This window comes from Podarcis cretensis, assembly GCF_951804945.1.
Source record: "Podarcis cretensis genome assembly, chromosome: 6".
Lineage (NCBI taxonomy): Eukaryota > Metazoa > Chordata > Lepidosauria > Squamata > Lacertidae > Podarcis > Podarcis cretensis.
Window position 1 is genome coordinate 13,894,038 of NC_137175.1, and position 19,712 is coordinate 13,913,749.

At 43.0% G+C, this 19,712-nt stretch overlaps 1 protein-coding gene across 7 annotated transcripts in view; it reads right to left on the reverse strand.

Moving 5' to 3' along the window:
* The window catches only part of ZNF831 (zinc finger protein 831), a 42,544-nt gene that overhangs the window by 2,840 nt on the left and 19,992 nt on the right, over nt 1-19,712 (reverse strand). For 6 of the 7 annotated variants that reach the window (XM_079978829.1, XM_079978823.1, XM_079978828.1 and 3 more), the window contains 4 exons: nt 8,069-12,277; nt 7,308-7,459; nt 4,894-5,066; nt 1,176-1,261 (listed from right to left, as the gene is read on the reverse strand). In XM_079978829.1, the coding sequence (XP_079834955.1) occupies nt 1,176-1,261; nt 4,894-5,066; nt 7,308-7,459; nt 8,069-12,277 (4,620 nt within the window). The remainder of the gene's footprint in view (nt 1-1,175; nt 1,262-4,893; nt 5,067-7,307; nt 7,460-8,068; nt 12,278-19,712) is intronic. The other variant, XM_079978824.1, reaches the window with a different exon arrangement.

The following is a 19,712-nucleotide window of genomic DNA, read 5'->3' on the forward strand; positions in this document are numbered from 1 at the left end:
CATCTGGCTGTGTAATGGAACTTCCCCTCCCTCTCCTCTTTCCCCCAACTTAACTAGTTCTGGGAGTGTCCCAAACTCACTGTTATAGATGGTGTGAAGTATTCAGCAGGAGAGGAAGGGAAAGTTGCACAAATTAAAATACCATACTTGCACTACAGTCTTATTTCTTCAAGAAGTCTACTAAGGGTCCATGCTGAAGGTTATTTTCTCACTGCAAAATGGCTTGCAGTAAGTAGGCGCCTTCTGGAAAAGGAATGTCATGCAACTTGTTCTTGTAAATGGCATCTGTTTAACTTTGGGGGATGACACATTCATGAGATAAGTTTTCATATGGATAGCCATAGTGTCTGCCAAAATTCATCTTGTAATACAAATATCTTTATTGGAAATGGAAGATCACTGACCATCACAAAAGACTACCATTTCGTTTCCCCTCTTCTTGTCATAATATTAAGAAATAAGTAGTTCTGTTAGTTCAATAAGTTTTCACGGAACAAGTGAACTTTTCCCTCTCCTCTCCTTCTACACCCCCCCCAATCTGTTCTGGAGTTCCTCCAACCCTCTGGATCAAAATTAGGGGAGGTGCATAGAGAGAAGAGAGGTACTTCCATTGTGTGACAGTTCTAGCACTAACAAGTCTATATGGCTGTCCTACACTACAGGGCCAGTTCCAAGGTTCAGGTGTTACTTTACAAGGTGCTTAACAATTTGGGTAGAGGATAACTCTAGGTTCCCTGCCTGATCACTGAAGTCTTTCTTATCACTCATGGCTCAGATGCACAACTCATTTCCACCAGGAAGAGCGTGTTTAGTACTGTGGGACCAATTTCATGGAACTTTCAGTTGAGGTCACCCAAGCCCCTTCCCTACTGAAGTTCTGGTACTTACTGAAGACTTAAAAAAAATTCCAGTAGCCATTTTAATTTAAGTTTGATTTTATAGTTTCAACTGATGTTTTATTTTTTGTATTGTACTTTTAACTTGTTTGTTTAATGATTTAATTAAGTATTATTAAGTTGAGTACCGCCAAAAATATCCCATTGCTTTTTGCGAATATTAAAGCTATCCAGGGGGGAATGGCTGGTTTATCAGCTACTTGTCCTTTCAGCTTTTAATTAGTCCAATGTTACTTGAGTTACCAAGAGTAGAAAAGGTATTCCCAAATGACTCCTTACTTCTTTCATCTGGTTCTTTTTCACAGAGGAAGCAGCTTTGTCAGTTGGGGCATAAGATGTCTCCTGCTGTAGATTTTGGTCATTCCCTGTTTGGAAAGAAAACAGAGACACCGTGATTAGCAGGCTGATTTTCATTTTCCACTTTTTCTGGGCAAACAGGTTCCAGGTGGCTTCCACCTAAGATTTGAATTGCCCAGTCTGTTGGTATTCAGAATGCATTTGACAAATGAAATTTTACAAGCAGTTGCTTAATATTTTAAACCTTTATTTATGTAGATGTTTTTGCCACCTTAACTGCTTGTGATGTCTTGGAATACATCAATGTATTTAAACATCTCTGTGAGGCAGGCTGGGCTATCAAATTTAGTTTACCATGCCCAAAGCCAACATTTATCTGCACTTCAATGGCAACATCATCATCATCATCAATTAAATTTGTATACCACCCTTCATCCAGAGATCTCAGGGCTGTTCACAACTTAAAATTACAATATAAAAACACAAAATACATAATAAAAATAAGAACAAACGCAAACACAAACCAATAATCTCCCCTCCCACAACACATTTAAAAGGGCATCAGATTTCAGTCAGCCAAAGAGTTTGGTTGAAGAGGAACGAGAATTCTGAATTGCAGACCAACAGGTAAATAAAGTGGAAGCTGGGAGTAGGGGGGAGTGCAAATGTGGGTGAAAGTGTCCAGAATTAGGAACAAGGGGAGTAGAAACATGTGTCATGCTTTGAAAGGAGTTGTCACATCTGGGAATGGTACCTTTTAGCCCTCACAGATGACAGATGAGTTGGAAGTCAGAGAAGGAAAAATGGAATGCCCCAAAGGAATAATACACAGAAACAAAGTAACCAGGGAACGTATGATTAAAGCTATTAATACCCTTTTTTAAAAACATGATGGAAATAATGGTGTAATAATTCTCAGCTCTATAGTCCATGTTTTCATACTTCCATCCATGGAAGCTGAAAGCACGTTATTGTAAAATCCATCCTGTGTAATACTGTCAGCCTTATAGTTTCAATCTAAATGATCAAGAGAAAGGCTGGGAAACAAATGCAATGCTGGCTTTGATATATCCTTTAGCAATAGAAAATCTGGGCCTCGTAGATACTCATCCCTTGAAAAACAGCTTACACTCCTTAGTGCAGCAATTACTAGTTCATGTCTCCAAGGAAACCGGTACCAAAGAGCTAAACAGAGATGATTAAAAAGGGAAAGATGTGGAAGCAAGGAGAATCTGCTGAAATGGAAACTGCCCCAAGCCTCTACTTTAATTCAAAGACAGACAGTGTTAAGTGGGGGCCCTGGGACACATGAAGTCTCACTGCTATAGAGAGGGAGAGCCTGTGGCCCTCAAGGTGTTATTGAATCCCAACTCCCATCAGCTCCAGCCAGCACAGTAAATGATGAGGAATGATGGGGGTTGTAGTCCAACAGCAGGAGGACCACAGGTTCCCCATCCCTGTACTAGCACCATATGTGGCCCAATGGGAATTAAAGTACTTCTGCACTTGACTCAAAATTAATGCAAGTACATTTGTCACGGTCTTGGTATCGGTTGTCTGGTACCAGACACCTTGACATGCCATTTCAAATCTGAATACTTGTGCATCCCTTTTAAGCAGTGTAGTGTTAGTACATACAGTGACAGACTTGGCAACTTAAGACGGCATGGCCAAGAATTGGCATATTCCAAAATTTTCACCTGCATCCAAATGCAAATGTTCTATTACATGCTTACTTAACATAATTAAGAATGTGGCATGTAACCATTTGTGCCAGGGCTATCTTTCATATGAACCATGAATTAAGAGGAAAAGACAGTGAAGCTGCCATGAAAATTGCTGTGGAGGAATGTCACTTGAACATGACCATCCAATGCAGCGCTATGTAAGCCTCCCACCAGCACAACAATTTAAGCTTGCGCACTGGGCTTTTATTGCCATTGCATGTCCCCTAAATCTATTCTAGGAGTTTCCCCAACCCTCCAAGGCTTATTTGGGAAGGGTGTAGGGAACACATGGGGAGTCCTATTGCACAAGTGAAAAATCTTGTGCTGACAGGAAGAGAGAACTAGGTATTTAGCAGGAGTTAGCATCCCTCTGTGAGCAGAGGCAGAGCGAGGTGGGTGCGGTACACCCCGGGTGCCAACCCTGAGGGGGGTGACATTGCCGCAGGCACACACACACCCACACCCCGGATGCTCCCTACTGCTGGCACACACCCCTGGGACATGCACCACTGGCAGAGTACCCCCCGCCTCTGTCTGTGAGAGAGATTGAACTTGGACCTTCTGCATTGAAAGCAGCTACTCTCCCACTGACCTACGAGCCCTCCCCAAACACATGTAGTACACATGAATGCATGAAGCAGTAAGGAGCAGCTGCACTTGACCTGAGAATAGTCTGGGGTCAGTCACCAAGCCATCCAGCTGGACTGGAGTAATGATGTGCTTCCAATTACTATCTCCTGGTGAGACCAGAGGGACATCACCTGGGTGTGAGTCGTGAAGGCCACTCCCCACAAGGCCCTTTCCATCTGGCCAGGGGGTGGGGTCCAGACTCACCCAGCTCCACTAAAGAGGAGGCTCCTGGTGAGACCAGAAGGACATCGCTATGCCTGACAACAAACCGTAACTACTGGATTATTTTGCCCCATTTTTTTGTGCCTGCCAAACAGCCGTGTCATGCTTATTCTATTCTCTTGTTAATCGTGCTGTTTTAAATGTGCGTTTTATATTTGACGTCACTTAGCAATTTATTTTGGGGACGCAGGTGGCGCTGTGGGTTAAAGCCTCAGCGCCTAGGACTTGCCGATCGAAAGGTCGGCGGTTCGAATCCCTGCGGCGGGGTGCGCTCCCGCTGCTCGGTCCCAGCGCCTGCCAACCTTGCAGTTCGAAAGCACCTCCGGGTGCAAGTAGATAAATAGGGACCGCTTACCAGCGGGAAGGTAAACGGCGTTTCCGTGTGCGACTCTGGCTCGCCAGAGCAGCAATGTCACGCTGGCCACGTGACCCGGAAGTGTCTCCGGACAGCGCTGGCCCCTGGCCTCTTAAGTGAGATGGGCGCACAACCCCAGAGTCTGTCAAGACTGGCCCGTATGGGCAGGGGTACCTTTACCTTTACCTTTACTAGCAATTTATTTATTTTTTGGAAATGTTTAAGATTTTTTTTTTATTAACTTTGTTTGTGTTAAATATGTATTCTGTAGTTGACCTCCTTTGTAATGTTTTATTTTGAAACCTTTAAGCTAATATTTTAGTTTTCTGTTAATTATGTTGCTTTGACTGTATACTCTATATTTGATTTTCTTCTGACTGTGTTATTGGTGTTTTACTGATGTTTTAATATTCTGTCAACTGCTTTGAGATTTTTCTTAAAAATATAAAGCAGTACAGTGGTACCTTGGGTTAAGAACTTAATTGGTTCTGGAGGTCCGTTCTTAACCTGAAACTGTTCTTAACCTGAGGTACCACTTTAGCTAATGGCGCCACCTGCTGCCGCGTGATTTCTGTTCTCATCCTGAAGCAAAATTCTTAACCCGGGGTACTATTTCTGGGTTAGTGGAGTCTGTAACCTGAAGCGTCTGTAACCCGAAGTACCACTGTATAGAAATAAAATGAAGAAGAAGAAGAAGAAGAAGAAGAAGAAGAAGAAGAAGAAGAAGAAGGAAGAAGTTGTAGCAGTCAAGGAGAGCTAACCTTACCTTGAGAGGCTGTTGGAAGACAGGACCATTTTCCACAAGGTTCATGGCTGTCAGATGTGTGGGAATTGGGACGCCTTTTGGGGGTCTCCAGGGGCCTGTTTGCTGGCCAGCGTTGCTTGCCCAGTCTGTTGGTTTTCAGCAGAATGTGTCTATGTCCATAACTCCCCTTATATCTACAAAGTAAAATATACAGGTTTATGTCTTTGGAATGCTTTATGACCTTGTTTTCCGAGGGCCACATCTCATCACAAGCATTGGAGGGCCCTTCCAGATTGGTGCTTTTGTGCAGGTGTGTTCTGCAACATGCCACGCAATAACTGTGCATTAGTGATGGATCTACACTGGACCATCCACACATGGTTCTACTTCATTAGTCGTTCTGTGGTGCTTCTCCAATGTTACCACATTATTGCCATCTGCAGGGGAACTCCTGCAATGAAGTGCCAAAAAAAAAAAAAAAAAAAGCAGAACCAGGAATTTAAAAACCCAACCCAACCATGTATGGTATAAAACGTTACTGGATTTCAGCAGGAAGTTATGGGACATGCACAGATTGGAATGTACAGCAGTACGTTCACCCTGAAACCTAGTGGCTGAAGTGGAGATTCCAGCTCTAAGCAACATTCCAGCCCCGATAGACAACAGTTCACAGAAGCAGATCAAACAAGAGTGGGAAGCATACATCTTGTGGGTCATCAGTCTTATGCGGCTTTTGTATGAGACAACAGGTTCTTAACATTCCAGCTTTTACCTTTTAGACTCTAAAATGACTGAAAAGCAGGATAAAATATGCTTTAAATGACAAATACTGAAAATATTGCCTTTCCCGTTTTGTAATGAAGCCATTATTTGTTCTATAGTGCTTGCCAATATCTTGAAATCAATAATGTCACACATGAAAGCATATCTGCAATTTAACATTAATCCAGTTAATGTCACCAAAGAGGCGATTTACCCCTGCTGAAGACTTGGCCTCAAGACCCATACGTTTTGCTTCATTATTGTAAACTGAAATCTGGTGTCCAATCGAACCCACACATAACTCTTTCTTGAACTTAGTTGCCTATGACGCCAAAAATGCCAGCTAATCTTCTACTTGGGACAAGGGTAGCCACATAACATGTGTTCTAAGTCACAATGTGGCTCCATATGTATTCTTCATTTTAAGTGTTCTTGATGATACCATCTGTTTTGTCTGAGTTCATTCAGTTAGGATCAGAAAGCAAATTCTCGTCCAAAAACCATTTGGCCTAATTCAGTTTTCTTTTAACCATATTGCAAATGGCAAGGAGGACTTCATGCGTGGTCTAATCTGATGTTACTACAGATATGAGATTCAGGACTACACCCAGGCTAATCACATTGTGTTTTATGGCAGCTCTTATGTAACATTATACGAGCACTGCAATTAAACAGTGCTCGTCAAATTTCAGGATTTATCAGCCATGCTGAGGTATAAAAGCAGAAGATACCTTCATCTGTACTTCCTTTGGCATCTATTATTTGCTATCTCCTCTCCCACCTTCTTTGTCACCTCTCTTTCTTCTCTCTCCTTTACAAACTCAGTCATTTTGTTTTCACAGGGGAGCCAGAGAATAGTTAAAGGTAAAGGGACCTCTGACCATTAGGTCCAGTCATGGCCGACTCTGGGGTTGCGGCACTCATCTCGCTTTATTGGCCGAGGGAGCTGGCGTACAGCTTCCGGGTCATGTGGCCAGAATGACTAAGCCGCTTCTGGCGAACCAGAGCAGTGCACGGAAACGCCATTTACCTTCCCGCCAGAGAGGTGCCTATTTATCTACTTGCACTTTGACATGCTTTCGAACTGCTAGGTTGGTAGGAGCTGGGGCCGAGCAACGGGAGCTCACCCTGTCGCGGGGATTCGAACTGCCGACCTTCTGATCAGCAAGTCCTAGGCTCTGTGATTTAACCCACAGCGCCACCCGCGTCCCAGTAGAGAATAGTTACGGAGACAAATATAATCATAAATAGCCAGGACCAGGGGCAGCCCATCCCGTTTCACCACCTGAGGCAAAATAGGAATGTACCGCCTTGTGCATGGCTCCCTTGCTTATTGGGGTTGCTGAAGCACCTCATTTACCATGGTCTCAGGAAGCTCACAGGAACCTCTCCAGAGGTGGCAGTGGGGGAACACCCGAGGCAGGCACATCAGGAAAGACCAGCTCTGACCAGGTACAAAGTCCGGTTTTTCACATTTTAGTTGCTGTTGCAACGAGAACACCATCAATGAAACTTTTACCCACAGAGTTACACACATGCACTTTTGTTCTGAGAGAAAAAGACATCAAGAACAGTACATCTGGAGCTACCACCATGCCATGTTTGTAAATACTACACATATCCAGAGAAAATGATTTTTCTATTAGATTGAAGCTAACCCTTATATTTCTCACCGTTTTTGACTGATCTTCATTTTTTTCCTTTTACGGCTTCTCTTTCCTTTACTGGTTGAGAGTCCTCTCACTTTGTTAAGCTTTTCTTTTGCCTCTTCTGCCTCTGGAATGTCTTTTAACAGCACATCAAATCCAGTTGTTGTAAAGCACTGCTACAAATATAAAAATAAAACAAAATGGCACGATAAATGTAATTTTTTAAACCACCAAAATTATGGAAGAATTTAACCCATATATAGAGCGCTATAGAGAGCTCAGAGATCAGGGACGGTAGCAGCAGCTGCCCAGAGGACTCCCAAGTAGAGGGGGAGAAGTGAGCAGGCTGAGGGTATATTCCACAAGGAAAGGTGTTCGTAGAGGGGTGAGATGCTGCCAGTTATGCAGGCAAGGGGTGACATAACTGGGCTCCTGAGCCCCACAGGGGTGCTGCAGAAAGAATGTAGTTAGTCAAGGGAGCCATGGACTCAAAAAGGTTGAAAACCTCTTAGTTAGATACTACAACCCATGGAAAGCATGCCATAACCGTGACTGAGAACTCTATTAAGGTAGGAGATCACCCCATGTTTTGAAGCATCAACCAGTGTTTGTCATGGATGGCCCCATGGCCCTTGGATATCAGAGTACGAATCAATCATACGCTGCTAGTATTAAGTACTAACAAGAAAACATCTGAGCGTGCTCCTTAACCACCATTCTTCAATTTTATTCTAGGTACAATGTGACATTCCTCTATTTGGGAAGGAAGGGAGTAAAGGAATTACCTTCTCCATCTGCTGCTTCTGTGAAAAGCAAGTGAGTGGTGCTTTGGGGGTCCCAGCCGTCAAGCCTTGGCTAGCAGCCTTCTTGGTACTTTTCATTTGGCAAAAGGAAAGACTACATTTTGACACCATGCTTTCATTTTTGCAGGTATGCAGGGAAGAATAAGCAGAATATTTCTTCTCCATCTGCTCAACAGGAAGAGGGAGGTTTCTAGATAAGCAACACCACGTTAACTGAGGCTCCGCATTTAGAGTTGGGAAGGATATATTCAAGCTTGGAACTTTCAAGTTTCCCGCACGAGAAACTGCACTTAATTGGGACAGAGTGCAGGCTTCCTTTTGTTGGGTGCAGAGCACATGGCAATAAAGCGTGTCCGAGGAATGGCAAAGGCATTTGGAACTATCGGCCGAACAGCTGGGCAGATCTTGAAATCCTGGGAAAGGGTTAACAGCCGAATGCCATTCCGTGATTTTTGTGTCTGTGTTTCCACAAAAAACTGCCCTTTCCACCAATGAAGACACAGATAGAACCGAACTGTTCCCTGAGTGTATTAACTGAAGGGCGGGACTCTGCCCTGTCATGTCCGAAGATATAAGAAACCCTCCTCTATACATAGATGTAAAGCATATTTCCCCCCCTGGCATCTGTGATGTACAAACAATCACACGTCCATCCCCTTCCTGGGGTAGCTTTTGATCACCTAAATGCTCTCCGTTATTGGCTCCTTTCCCCTCATCTTTCGTCTTCTCCTTCTGCCTGACATTCTGAGGATGGCATCTTCTGTCCAACCTAGTTGTGATGCTGGTGGTTTCTAGGATAGCTGGTGAGCAAACTACCAGAGATTTCAGCGTTGTATGTACTTCCCCTTTTAGCTCTTTTGTTCTGTTCGGATGACTCAGTTCCAATTGAAAAGGGCACAAAAATACATCTGTGGAGCTGGTTCCAACTGATCTATTGTTACTGGCAAGGGAAGAGGAGTTAGTTGACGTGCAGGGCAGTGAAATACAGGGCATTTCCTTTGACACTCCTGCTAGAATTAATGGCATGTCTGTACTATTCGCTTCTTGTGCACATTTTAGGATATACTTTGGGAGAAATTCATTTTTCTTTAGATGTGGAGCTGCTTGATCAACTACTATATGCTGTATGTGGGGTGGTGCTGTATCTCCACTCTGATATGACATTTCTGTCCCCGTTATCATCGGACATGGGTTTTCTGTCAGTTTTTGTAAAGCAGATGAATTGCGGGTGTGCTCCTTTTTTATCCCAGCCTTGAGTTGTTCAGAAAATGAAAATGCTGGTACACTTGCTTCATCAGTGAGATTAGCAACATCACCCTTATTATTAGAAACCATTATGGGATATTTGACCGCTTCCTCATATTCCATGTTGCCACCTGATGCATTTACTCCTACTGTTCCTGTCTGCTTTTCTCCTTTAACTGAGTGACTTACTGATACTGGAGCAACCATATTAAGAAGTTTGTAATGATCTAGCGGTTTCACAGTTCTCTCTTCTGAGCTGCTGTGACCAAAACTGACTTTTAGTTTTGTATTTTCTTTGCTCTTCAGTTTATCCACTTTTAACTTTTTTCTCTCTGAGGGTAACTTTTGCAGTGCCTGCACTGGCTCACTGCTGTCGCACTGGTGTGGTGGTAAGCCCCCCTGCTTAAGTTGAAAGCTTTCTTTTCCACCAGTATCTTCTCCTTTGCAGGTCAAAATATCATCATTTAATGGGGGCAAAAGTTTAATAAATTTCTCTTGTGTAATTGTCTCCTCTGAGCCAGTATTATGCAAGCTAGCAGTGTTTAATGAGGTAACAGTCTCTTGATCTGTGGCTTGCTGAAGTGGGAAATTCAGTTCACAACTGGTACTTAAAGGCTGGACCTGAGTGTTGCTATTTGAGCCTTCCTCTGAAACACCCAATTCTTTGCATCTGTGTTCAAGAAGTGTTTTAGTCATATCACTGTGTTCACAATCACTGACAGTACTTGATGTTTCCATTGATTCTGCAAAGCTCCTTGAACTCTCCTGTAAGGAAACACATTGCAATATAGGACTACTGATAGAATGGCCTTTCAATTCTTCAGTATTCAGTTTTGCCGAAATGGCTACCATTGTGTTGCTTCTGCCTTCTCTTGGCAGAGTAACTCCCTCCTGACTCGTTGTTTCCCTGGCATCCAAATGGATGCTTGAAGCATCTGTCTTATTTTCCTTTGGTTTCTTGGTCATTTGACTGCTTTTCATTTTCTGGTAGATTTTCTTAAATGTCTCATCCCCATAAACCTGCCATTTTTCCTGAGAGAACATTTTAAATTTCCTTTGACTGGGTTTCTTATGCTTTGCGTTTGCTCCTTCCCCCCCAGCTCCAGGCTTTTTAGTGCCTTTCATCTCTTCCGAAGAAGATGAAGATTCAATCACGTTACTTAGCAGTAAGTCATCTACTGCCACCTGCCTGACAAGTGCTCGGGGGTGGCTGTTAGGAAAGCCTGCTGTACTTGCAGCAAAGTTGTTGCTATGCAATAAACCAGAAAAACTTGTGTTTGGGGACATTCTAGCGAAAGAAGTTAATTTTGAACTATCTATTTGATCCTGTATCCTCCTAGTACTCTCAACAAAAGGCAAAGAGTTACTTCTGGTAACAGGCACGCAATCAATTGTCGTAGAGAACTGAGTGGGGACCGAGTGAAAAAACAATGGCTTTGATTTTTCCACAGGTGTGAATATAGACTTGGCTGAGAACAGAGAAAGATTCTTTTTTCTGTTTATGTCAACAGGCCGTATGTCAAAATGGAACGAGTCTTTATACGTATAAGGCATCGGCAAGTCAATGCTGCCCTGCTTGGACAGGACTGTTTTCCTGGGTCTAACATTGTCTAGTTGGGTGTCATCCACCACAGCTTTATTTTGAGATATTAGCTTTGAGATATGCTCCTCCAATTTCTTTTTCTCAAATGTTAAGGCTCCTGGTGCTTTCTCGGCCAAATCTACCTTTGAGCTATTTCCTGCTGTGTACCTGAGGTTGCTAATGGCTGTATCACTTTCTGACTCTATGCTGTGCTCACAAAGACTGTGCAGAGGGCTGGGAGACAGCATCTGCTGTTCCACACTATCAGAGCGTGACAGGTATCCTGAGTCAGTGCTTTCACATTTCTTCAGCTTGTAGTCTGGAGATCTGCTGTCCCATAGCTTCTCCGAGTACGTGGCTTGCTGCCTCTGTAGCGGACTGTGCTTACTGGCAGTTGGAGACCTTTGCTCCTGGATCTTTCTTCTCTGGAGCGAATTCAATGGATCTTTCATGGTCTCTTTCTCAAGGGCATTCTGATTTAGCCCTCCATGATAGTTGTCCGCTGTCATCCACTGGTTTTCAGATCCAAGGAATAAAGCATTCATTGGTGGCAAAGAAGCATCAGGAGAGTGCTTCTCCCTAGTTAACACATCAGTGGACTCCGAAATGGCTTGTTTAATTACCGTCCTTGGCTGGTCACAGTTTCTATCGTTGGCTTTTGTTGCCTGGAGAGCTCCAACACTTTCAGAAACCTTCTCATTCTCTTCTAATGTACTACTGTTGTCAGATTCTGAGGGCTGCCTGGCATTGTTTACATGTGTTTGGGATCTCCTATGTTTATACAGATTGCTTTGAGTTTTAAATGCAATGCCACACGTAGTACACGGAAAAGGTCTCTCACCTGTATGTGAGCGCATGTGTTTCTCAAGAACACTTGGTTTTAGGCAATCACGGCCACAATGTTTACAGAGGTACTTCCCAGCACTTTTGGATTTCCCTGGGCTTCCAAGTGGCATGCATGGAGAAGGATTTTGTGGCAAAACCGATAAACCACTAATTATATTTATTGTCCTAGGTTGCTTTTGAAGTTGATCTGTCCCCTCTGAATGTAAAACTGGGCTTACGATTAAAGGCATATTAGTGCTGTCTAAGTTGATACTGGTTCGGCCTGTGGGCAGTCTGTTGTTTGGATGATGACATTCTGCCTGGGTAGGTTGATAAAGTGGTATGGTAAGGGCTTTCAGATATATAGTCTGGGAGACACCTTGTTCTGGCTGAAGGACCACCGGACTCAGTGAGAGATTTGATGCTGCTGGCACTGCTTGAAGGCAAGAGAGCTGAACTGGCTGATCTTTTAGTGACGCCGGAGGACAAGGAAGTCTCTGCGCCTCCATTCTCTTTATGTTATACAACTGTTCAATTGTCTGTAGAAGAAATAAAACAGAAGCCATTAGATTGAAATCAACACTATGGGTTGGAAGAAGAATTAGTTCAATTTTTTAAAAAAATAATATTTATTGCTTTTTAAAAAGGAAAAAGAAAGAGAAGAGAAAAACAAAAGAAAAGAACAAGAACAAGAACAAGTAAAACAATACAACACATTATACAAAACACAACCTCAACACCTCACCCAACATAATAAACTAAACAAAACAAAACAAAAATAATTTAAAAACATACATCATACCTTTTCCATATTCTAACTTTCATTCCCTTATATCATCGACCTCCTCTCACCTCCCTCTTTGTATTCCACTTCCATTAATTGTTTTAGCAATTCCTTTCCATCTTTCTCCATTTTCTATCATACAAATGTCTTAACATATTTTTAATCTTATTTCCATTAAAATTGGTATACTTATTTAAACTTAAGTCCTTATAGCATTTCTACTAAGGCCATAAAAATTCATTCCAACATTTTCCTGTCACTCATTAATTTTACAATATTTCTATATATAGACTTTAAATCTTCAATCTTCTTCCACCATCTCCTCTCCCCGGTCTCGGGTTCTGACAGACACTTCCGTCCACTCCATACAGTCCATCAACCTGGAGATCTTATGTCCGAGGCTCTTAACTCTTTTCCACATCCCTTCTGCAGTTCTTCTTCATATTCTTTGATGCTAAAGAGCAGATCTCGAGGAAACTCCAATCCAACGACACCTCCACTCCCTCTCGACAGGTCAGCCAAATTTCCACAATTAAAGCTAGGATCCATAAAGTATTTCAGGGCATATTTCAGAATTCCTCCAACTCCAAAGGTCCCCCAAGCTCCAATCTCCACCTGACCCAAGTCCATATTCCAAAAGTCAGTTAATCCCTGCATAGAGGGATCTTTCCAACTTTCCTTTTCCAGTCCATGCCAGGCTCTGATCTTCAGAGTCTGACTTTTTCTAGTTTCAATCATAAAGGGCCTCAACTTATAGTCTTCGATTTGCCTCTGTAAGACTAAGGCTCCCCCTTGTATTGCTTTAGGTTTGACAACAGCAACTTCTCCTTCTCCTTTTCAACAATTTGTCCTGCTAAAATAGATTCCTGTGTCAAATCCTGAGTAATTTCTGTATTGGTGCTCACTTTTGGTCCCAAAATGTCAGTTTTAGTAATCATAGCATCCAATTTTTTATGAAGCTGTTCCAGCAAATAATTTATCTTGCAAAATGCAGTTACTAAGGCTTTTCCTGTTGACATTCTCGAATGTCCAAGGTCAATCTCTAGTTCCCACACTTCTTATCAAGCAGCTGGAGATTTCCCAGCTCCACTCTTGTAACAGTTTCAAAAGCTCCCTCTAGAGGGAAACAGTCTCCACTTGTATCAATCCTTTCAGAGAAAGTTCAAAAAGCAAAGTTCGTTTCAATTTTCAGTTACTTTTCCTCCCTTTTAAACGCAGAAGCGGACAATGGAAACAATATATTTCTCTTATTCAACCGACTGTCAACATCTGTTCTCTTCGCTGTCAATGAACTCTCCCAAAACGTCAATCACTGTCAGTCAGTTCCCAGGTTCAGAGCAGTGAGAATTTAATTCTAATCACTCTCTCCTGCAGAATACACGGTCCAAAATTTCCCCCCTCTTCTCCTGCTTCCAAGGGGGGTCTAATAATGTCAATCAATGGAAGTTTAATCCTTTACATAAGGCTTTCCAAGACCTTAACTTGTAAGCTCTTTGCTTCAGTCTATTTACAAAAGGGGAAGGCGGACTTCCTGTTTTGAACCTTCCCCATTCGGTGTCAAATTAAGGTATTTAAAGATTCAATTTTCCATACTACTCACGGGTTGTTGTTTAAACTCCAATTGTCCACAGGAAAAAGTCAGCGCTCTCCGGCAGCAGCAATGCGGCTTCACTCCGTGAAAGAAGCGGTCGATTCAAAGCACCGCGCCACTCACCCCACGTCGCTCCGGATCCCCAGAACAGGGTTTCCCCCGCGAGTAGGGGAGGCCAGCCGAATCCCAAGTTCACAGGCTTCTTCCGCCTGTGATTTCAATGGGTCTCCACCTTCGCCGTGGTGGTTCAGACCCTACTTTTCACGGAGCAAGTTCCTCCCGTTCGGAGAAGCTCCGCCATTGCCGGAGGCGCTAACCCGGAAGTCCGAAGTAGTTCAATTTAGATCTCATTGACAGCATTCTGAAAAATTGTGAAAATTTAAGTCCAATTGATATCAAAGGGGCCTAAGAGACAGCTGAGTCTGGATCCATCCCCCTGTTTATTTCCCACATTCTGAAGTTAGATGTCAACTGTAGCTTCTGGTCTTCTCAAAGGAATATGGGCCATTGTGGTAAAGAGAACAGTGGACTAGATGGATCTAATATTGCAGGGTTCTTCTTATGACAATTCACAGTCATTTTTTAAAGAAAGCTGAGTATTAACTTTGATATTTAATTTGGCTGTCACTGGGAAACAATGCTCTAAACATTCCTAAAAAGAAAGCCAAATGTCCTGATCCCACAGAAAACGAACTTACAAAACTTACATTTTAATCAGCACCTGCTGGTTTAAACTACAACTGGATGAAGGCAGGCCTCAATTATCAGGAAACATGAGCCAATAGACATTCAAGGACTTGGTTTTGCTTATAAATCTGTCATGCACTGTCACTAATAAAGTAGAAAATATCAAGCTTTCACGGACCAAGGCTCAATGCAGTGCCTAAAGTGAAATTGAAATGGAAGTGGCAGAACACTAGCCGCCCCATAAAACTCATAATATTAAATACTGATGGCTGTGTGTCCTTACAAATTGGTAACACATCAGTTTTAACTATTTTAAGTAGACAAGATATATTCTAGAGTTTGACCTTAAAATTAATTTGCAACACAAATGTCAGGTTAAAGGGCAGGGCGCCTGTGTCTTTAAGAGCAGTGGAAAAGGAAAACCTTTGTCAAGCATGGAATAGAGAGGTGAGAAGCTTCTGATACTCAACTTCTATTGGAGTCGCCAATAGGAGTTTCCTCCTGTGCGAAAGGGGAGGGACGCGGGTGGCACTGTGGGTTAAACCACAGAGCCTAGGGCTTGCCAATCAGAAGGTCGGTGGTTTGAATCCCCGCGACGGGGTGAGCTCCTGTTGCTCAGTCCCTGCTCCTGCCAACCTAGCAGTTCGACAGCACGTCAAAGTGCAAGTAGATAAATAGGTACCGCTCCGGCGGGAAGGTAAACAGCGTTTCCATGCGCTGCTCTGGTTCTCCAGAAGCGGCTTAGTCATGCTGGCCACATGACCTGGAAGCTGTATGCTGGCTCCCTCGGCCAATAAAGCGAGATGAGCACCGCAACCCCAGAGTCGGTCACGACTGGACCTAAAGGTCAGGGGTCTCTGTACCTTTACCTCACCTGTGCCAAAGACCAGCTTGGGAAGGGCTTTTCATTGAAACAGTATCAGAGGAATAATTGGTTAACACCTCCCTCCCCATAGGTTATATCCCCAATTCTGAGAGCACCTGCCAGCTGCTATGTGCAATTTAACACATATACATGTAACACCATGTCACTTCTGCAAGTGTACATGTAATTCTTGGCCCTAAACATGGCTACTGCACTGAAAGTTTTCACAGAACTGTTTCTATCAACAGCCCCCTCTATCAAGACCCCCTCCAACAGTCTATCTAATATTACCTGACATTTGGCTTTTCTTCACTCAGAACTGTCTCCTGCCCCGATTATATTATCTGAGGTCTTATGCATGAGTTGCTACCTGCATTTGCTTATCATGCCCCCCCCCCACCCTCCAATTATTAGATTTTTAAACTAACCATTATTTTGGCTTGCAAACCACTTGGGAGTGTATTGGCAGAGAAATGTAAATAAATAAATAAATAAATAAATAAATAAATAAATAAATAACTGTGCTCACACAGTGGCTTCAAGCTAGCCACTATCACTGCATGCACAGAACACATGTACTGAAAAAATGCATTTTAATGTGACTCCCAGCCTGAAGGATTGGCATTAATTAAAGGGCAAAGGGTCATAGTATAATATAGAATATAATATTACACAGATGGTGTGAAGCAGCCATCCTCCTTGATGCCAGCAGTTCAATGTTTTCCAAAACAAGCTGATGTTATCTTGCTTTGTGGCATCCGGTGTTTTTCACAATTTGTCTCTTTTTGTTGTTCTCCATGTTCTGAAGATTATTCTACAGGATACACACAGTGTGCTCCTTTACATGTGGAAACTGTAGTATGGTCCACACATGCAGCAGAATGAGGGGGAAGAGTGGACTCTACTGCTTCCAGCTGCAAATGGAGTATGATATTTCTGAATGTTTATATTACATTATAAAAAACCCCAACTGTGAAAACACTTAGCACAGAAATCCTTGTACGTTTTTCTGATATCTTGTAAGTTTCAGATGGGCTACTAGGCTGACAATTCATCCAATTCTCTATGTATAAAATGTAAAAAATATACTGTAAAAAAACACTACAGTATATCAGTTTGTTCATTTATTTTACTTAACAAAACTTAATTCCCAAAAAATGTGTTTAACCCAAGAATGTATTTTGTTTTTTACTTTGTTATGTTTTTCTGTGTTTTTATACTGTAAACCACCCAGCAATGCTCGGTGGTTTAACATTTTGTTAAACCGATCCCTCCAGTCTCTACCATCTCGTAGATTTGATCCCAAAGTTGCCAGTCCAGCTTGGATCATCCTTTTTATCCTGCAACAACCTATAGTTTAAACTATCGTTGTCTTTCGTAATAAGTTGTACATTCTTTTATTCTAGGCACTGGTCTCTGTCCAGTTACTGATTCCCCCTAATACACTTGTGCCCTACTGTAAGTGTAATTTACCATTTAGCATAACATGACTCTTAGCTAAAGGCCCTGAATTATGAGATAAAGGCAGTAAAAGGAATTTTGTAAGATATATTATCTCTGGAATTTCCCCCTTCTCTGCAGCGCAAGTGGAGAATCTGCATGCTGAAAAAGGCCAAATGTTATTTTAAAATAAGTTTCCTTCCCTCATGATTGCTGTAAAAAAATCTGAAAAAGTGGATTGCCTATGCTTTTTCTTCAAGGTTTCTTCAGTTAAAGAAAGATGCTTTATCAGCATTTTGAATCCCAGCCAAAGTGTGCCCCAATTACATTTTAAGCTTGCACAGGCACAGACTGTACCTACATGGGAACATACAGCAAGAAGCTGAACTTGTTTCTCTTTGACAGAAGGATGCTGGGCTTATGGCCAACATACATCATTCATATACATCATTAATTCTGTAGAGCTTAAAGTTACCAGCAATGCACCCCTTAAAATCAATTGCAAAGCATTCATTTAAACATTTCCCATAAGCCCAGAATTTACTGAATAAGGGATGGTTTTCTAATTGTTTGGAAAGATGAACCAAATACACCATATATGGTCTGTTCAGAATATTTTTATTCAATGGGACCAAAAAATGCAACCTACAAAACTCCCCCCCCCCAAAAAAAAAGGTTTGTTATAAATGCACCTGTCAGGGGCTCAGGAGCAGAGGCACAGGGAAGAGAGGAGATGGAGAGCGAAGGGGAAGAATCCGAGGGGAGCGTAGGAGAAGAGGACAGTGGACCGAGGGATTCCATGAGCCTCTCCAGCGAATCGGAAGATTCACAGAAGGGGGCGCCAGTGGCCAGGGGTAGGGGGTTCCCAAGGGGAATGCCCCAGGAGCAAGGGGGCAGCAGGGACTCCCAGAGCAGTTGCTGGAAATCAGGACCAGCTTCCCCACCAGAGCAGAGTGGGGGGAAAGAGTCCCAAGGATCGGGGCCAGTGCATTCCCCACCAGGGAGAGAAGATAAGGCAGGGCTGACCAGGCCTCCATCAGAAAGTCGGACAACGGAGGAGAGGTCAGATCCGGCCAGTGTCCCGGAAGAGGGAAGCAGTGACCGAAGTACTGTAACGGTTAGGAGAAAGGTCACTGGGCTGGCGCGAGAGGCAAGTTCAAATGTACAGGAGCGCGGGACAGCAGAGAATGAGGATTGGGAACCGGGTCCTAAAGCCCGCCGGAGGGAGGGGGAGGAGCTAAGCGACTCAGCGTCGGAAGAGTCCAGAAAGGGCAATGCCCCAGCGGGCAGGAGGACCCAGAGGAGGAGAGAGCAGCGTAAAAGGTGGAGCAGGGCTAGGATCTTAAACTGGTGTCATAGGGGAGGAGACTCAGACGGGACTTCGCCGATCTAAGGTTTAAGACGTAGGGCTGCACGCTGTGGCTTTGAAATGGAAACTGAACTTCAATAAAGACTTTTGTACATTACTACAGCCTAGCGTTGGTCCTCTGTGAGCTGGGACCTAGAGGCAGCTCTGACAGCACCCATTTGGTTTCCAAACATTAGGAGTTTTTCACAAAGCCAAGATGTTGCAAAACCTATAGACCAGAAATTATTTGCTACTAGGAAAATTACTAATAAGGACTTAATACAACCAAAAAGATTCTCAGGAGCTGGGTGTTAATTGGAAGGTATTTCCTGAACAATCCAGCCAGGATGCTCTTAGGCTAACTTGGGACTGCCAGGAACACGCTTTTATTTGTTGCTTGGTCCCGCTTCAGTTCTGCAAGGAACTTATCATGGTTAGTGTGTGGAGCCATATTAAACTTGTGAATAAAATGCCTCAGGGATGTGATGTTCCCACACCAACAGCACGGGAGGTTTTGGAGCCCGGTGTGCTTGCAAAACTTGCTTGGTAGACTTTTCTTTTTTCAAGAACTACCAGGGTTTTTCAGCTGCAGTAGGAACATAGAAAGCTGCCTTACGGGAAGACCAAAGGTCCGTCTAGTTCAGTATTGTATACACTGACTGGAAGCTGTTCTCCAGCATTTCAAACATCCCTACCCAGAGATGCTAGGGACCGAACCTGGGACCTTCTGCATGCCAAGCAAATGGTCTACCACTGAGTCTTTACTTTCTGAAGTTGTGTATGAACCTGGCCCCAACTCCTATCTTAGAACTTCAGGAGCTGGTAACCTTGAGCTTCATGTATACGTTGGAGCTGCTGAAGTGTCCTTATGGATATAAAAGCACAAATAATATTTATATGGAGGCATTGTTGTTTCTTCCCAATGAGCTAGACCCTTAACAAATAGTCCAATGGACCCCGAATACTAGAAAAAAAATCAAAATAAGCCATTTGTATATATCTCACCCATTCGCAGTGAGGAACTTGAAAATGACGGAACTGTTCTTACTGTAACTAGGAAACTGAGCTTTGGTGCACACAGAGTCTGGTACCCTAGTAAGTCTTTAAAAAGAGCATTTGTAAACTTAGCCTTCAAAACAGGGGCCAATAAGTATATGTCCCCAATTTTAAGATATTTTCAGGCCACTGGGGGGAAAAGATAAATTTTGCACATACATAATATAATCTACTCTACTTATTTTGGAAAAGTTTTTAAAAGG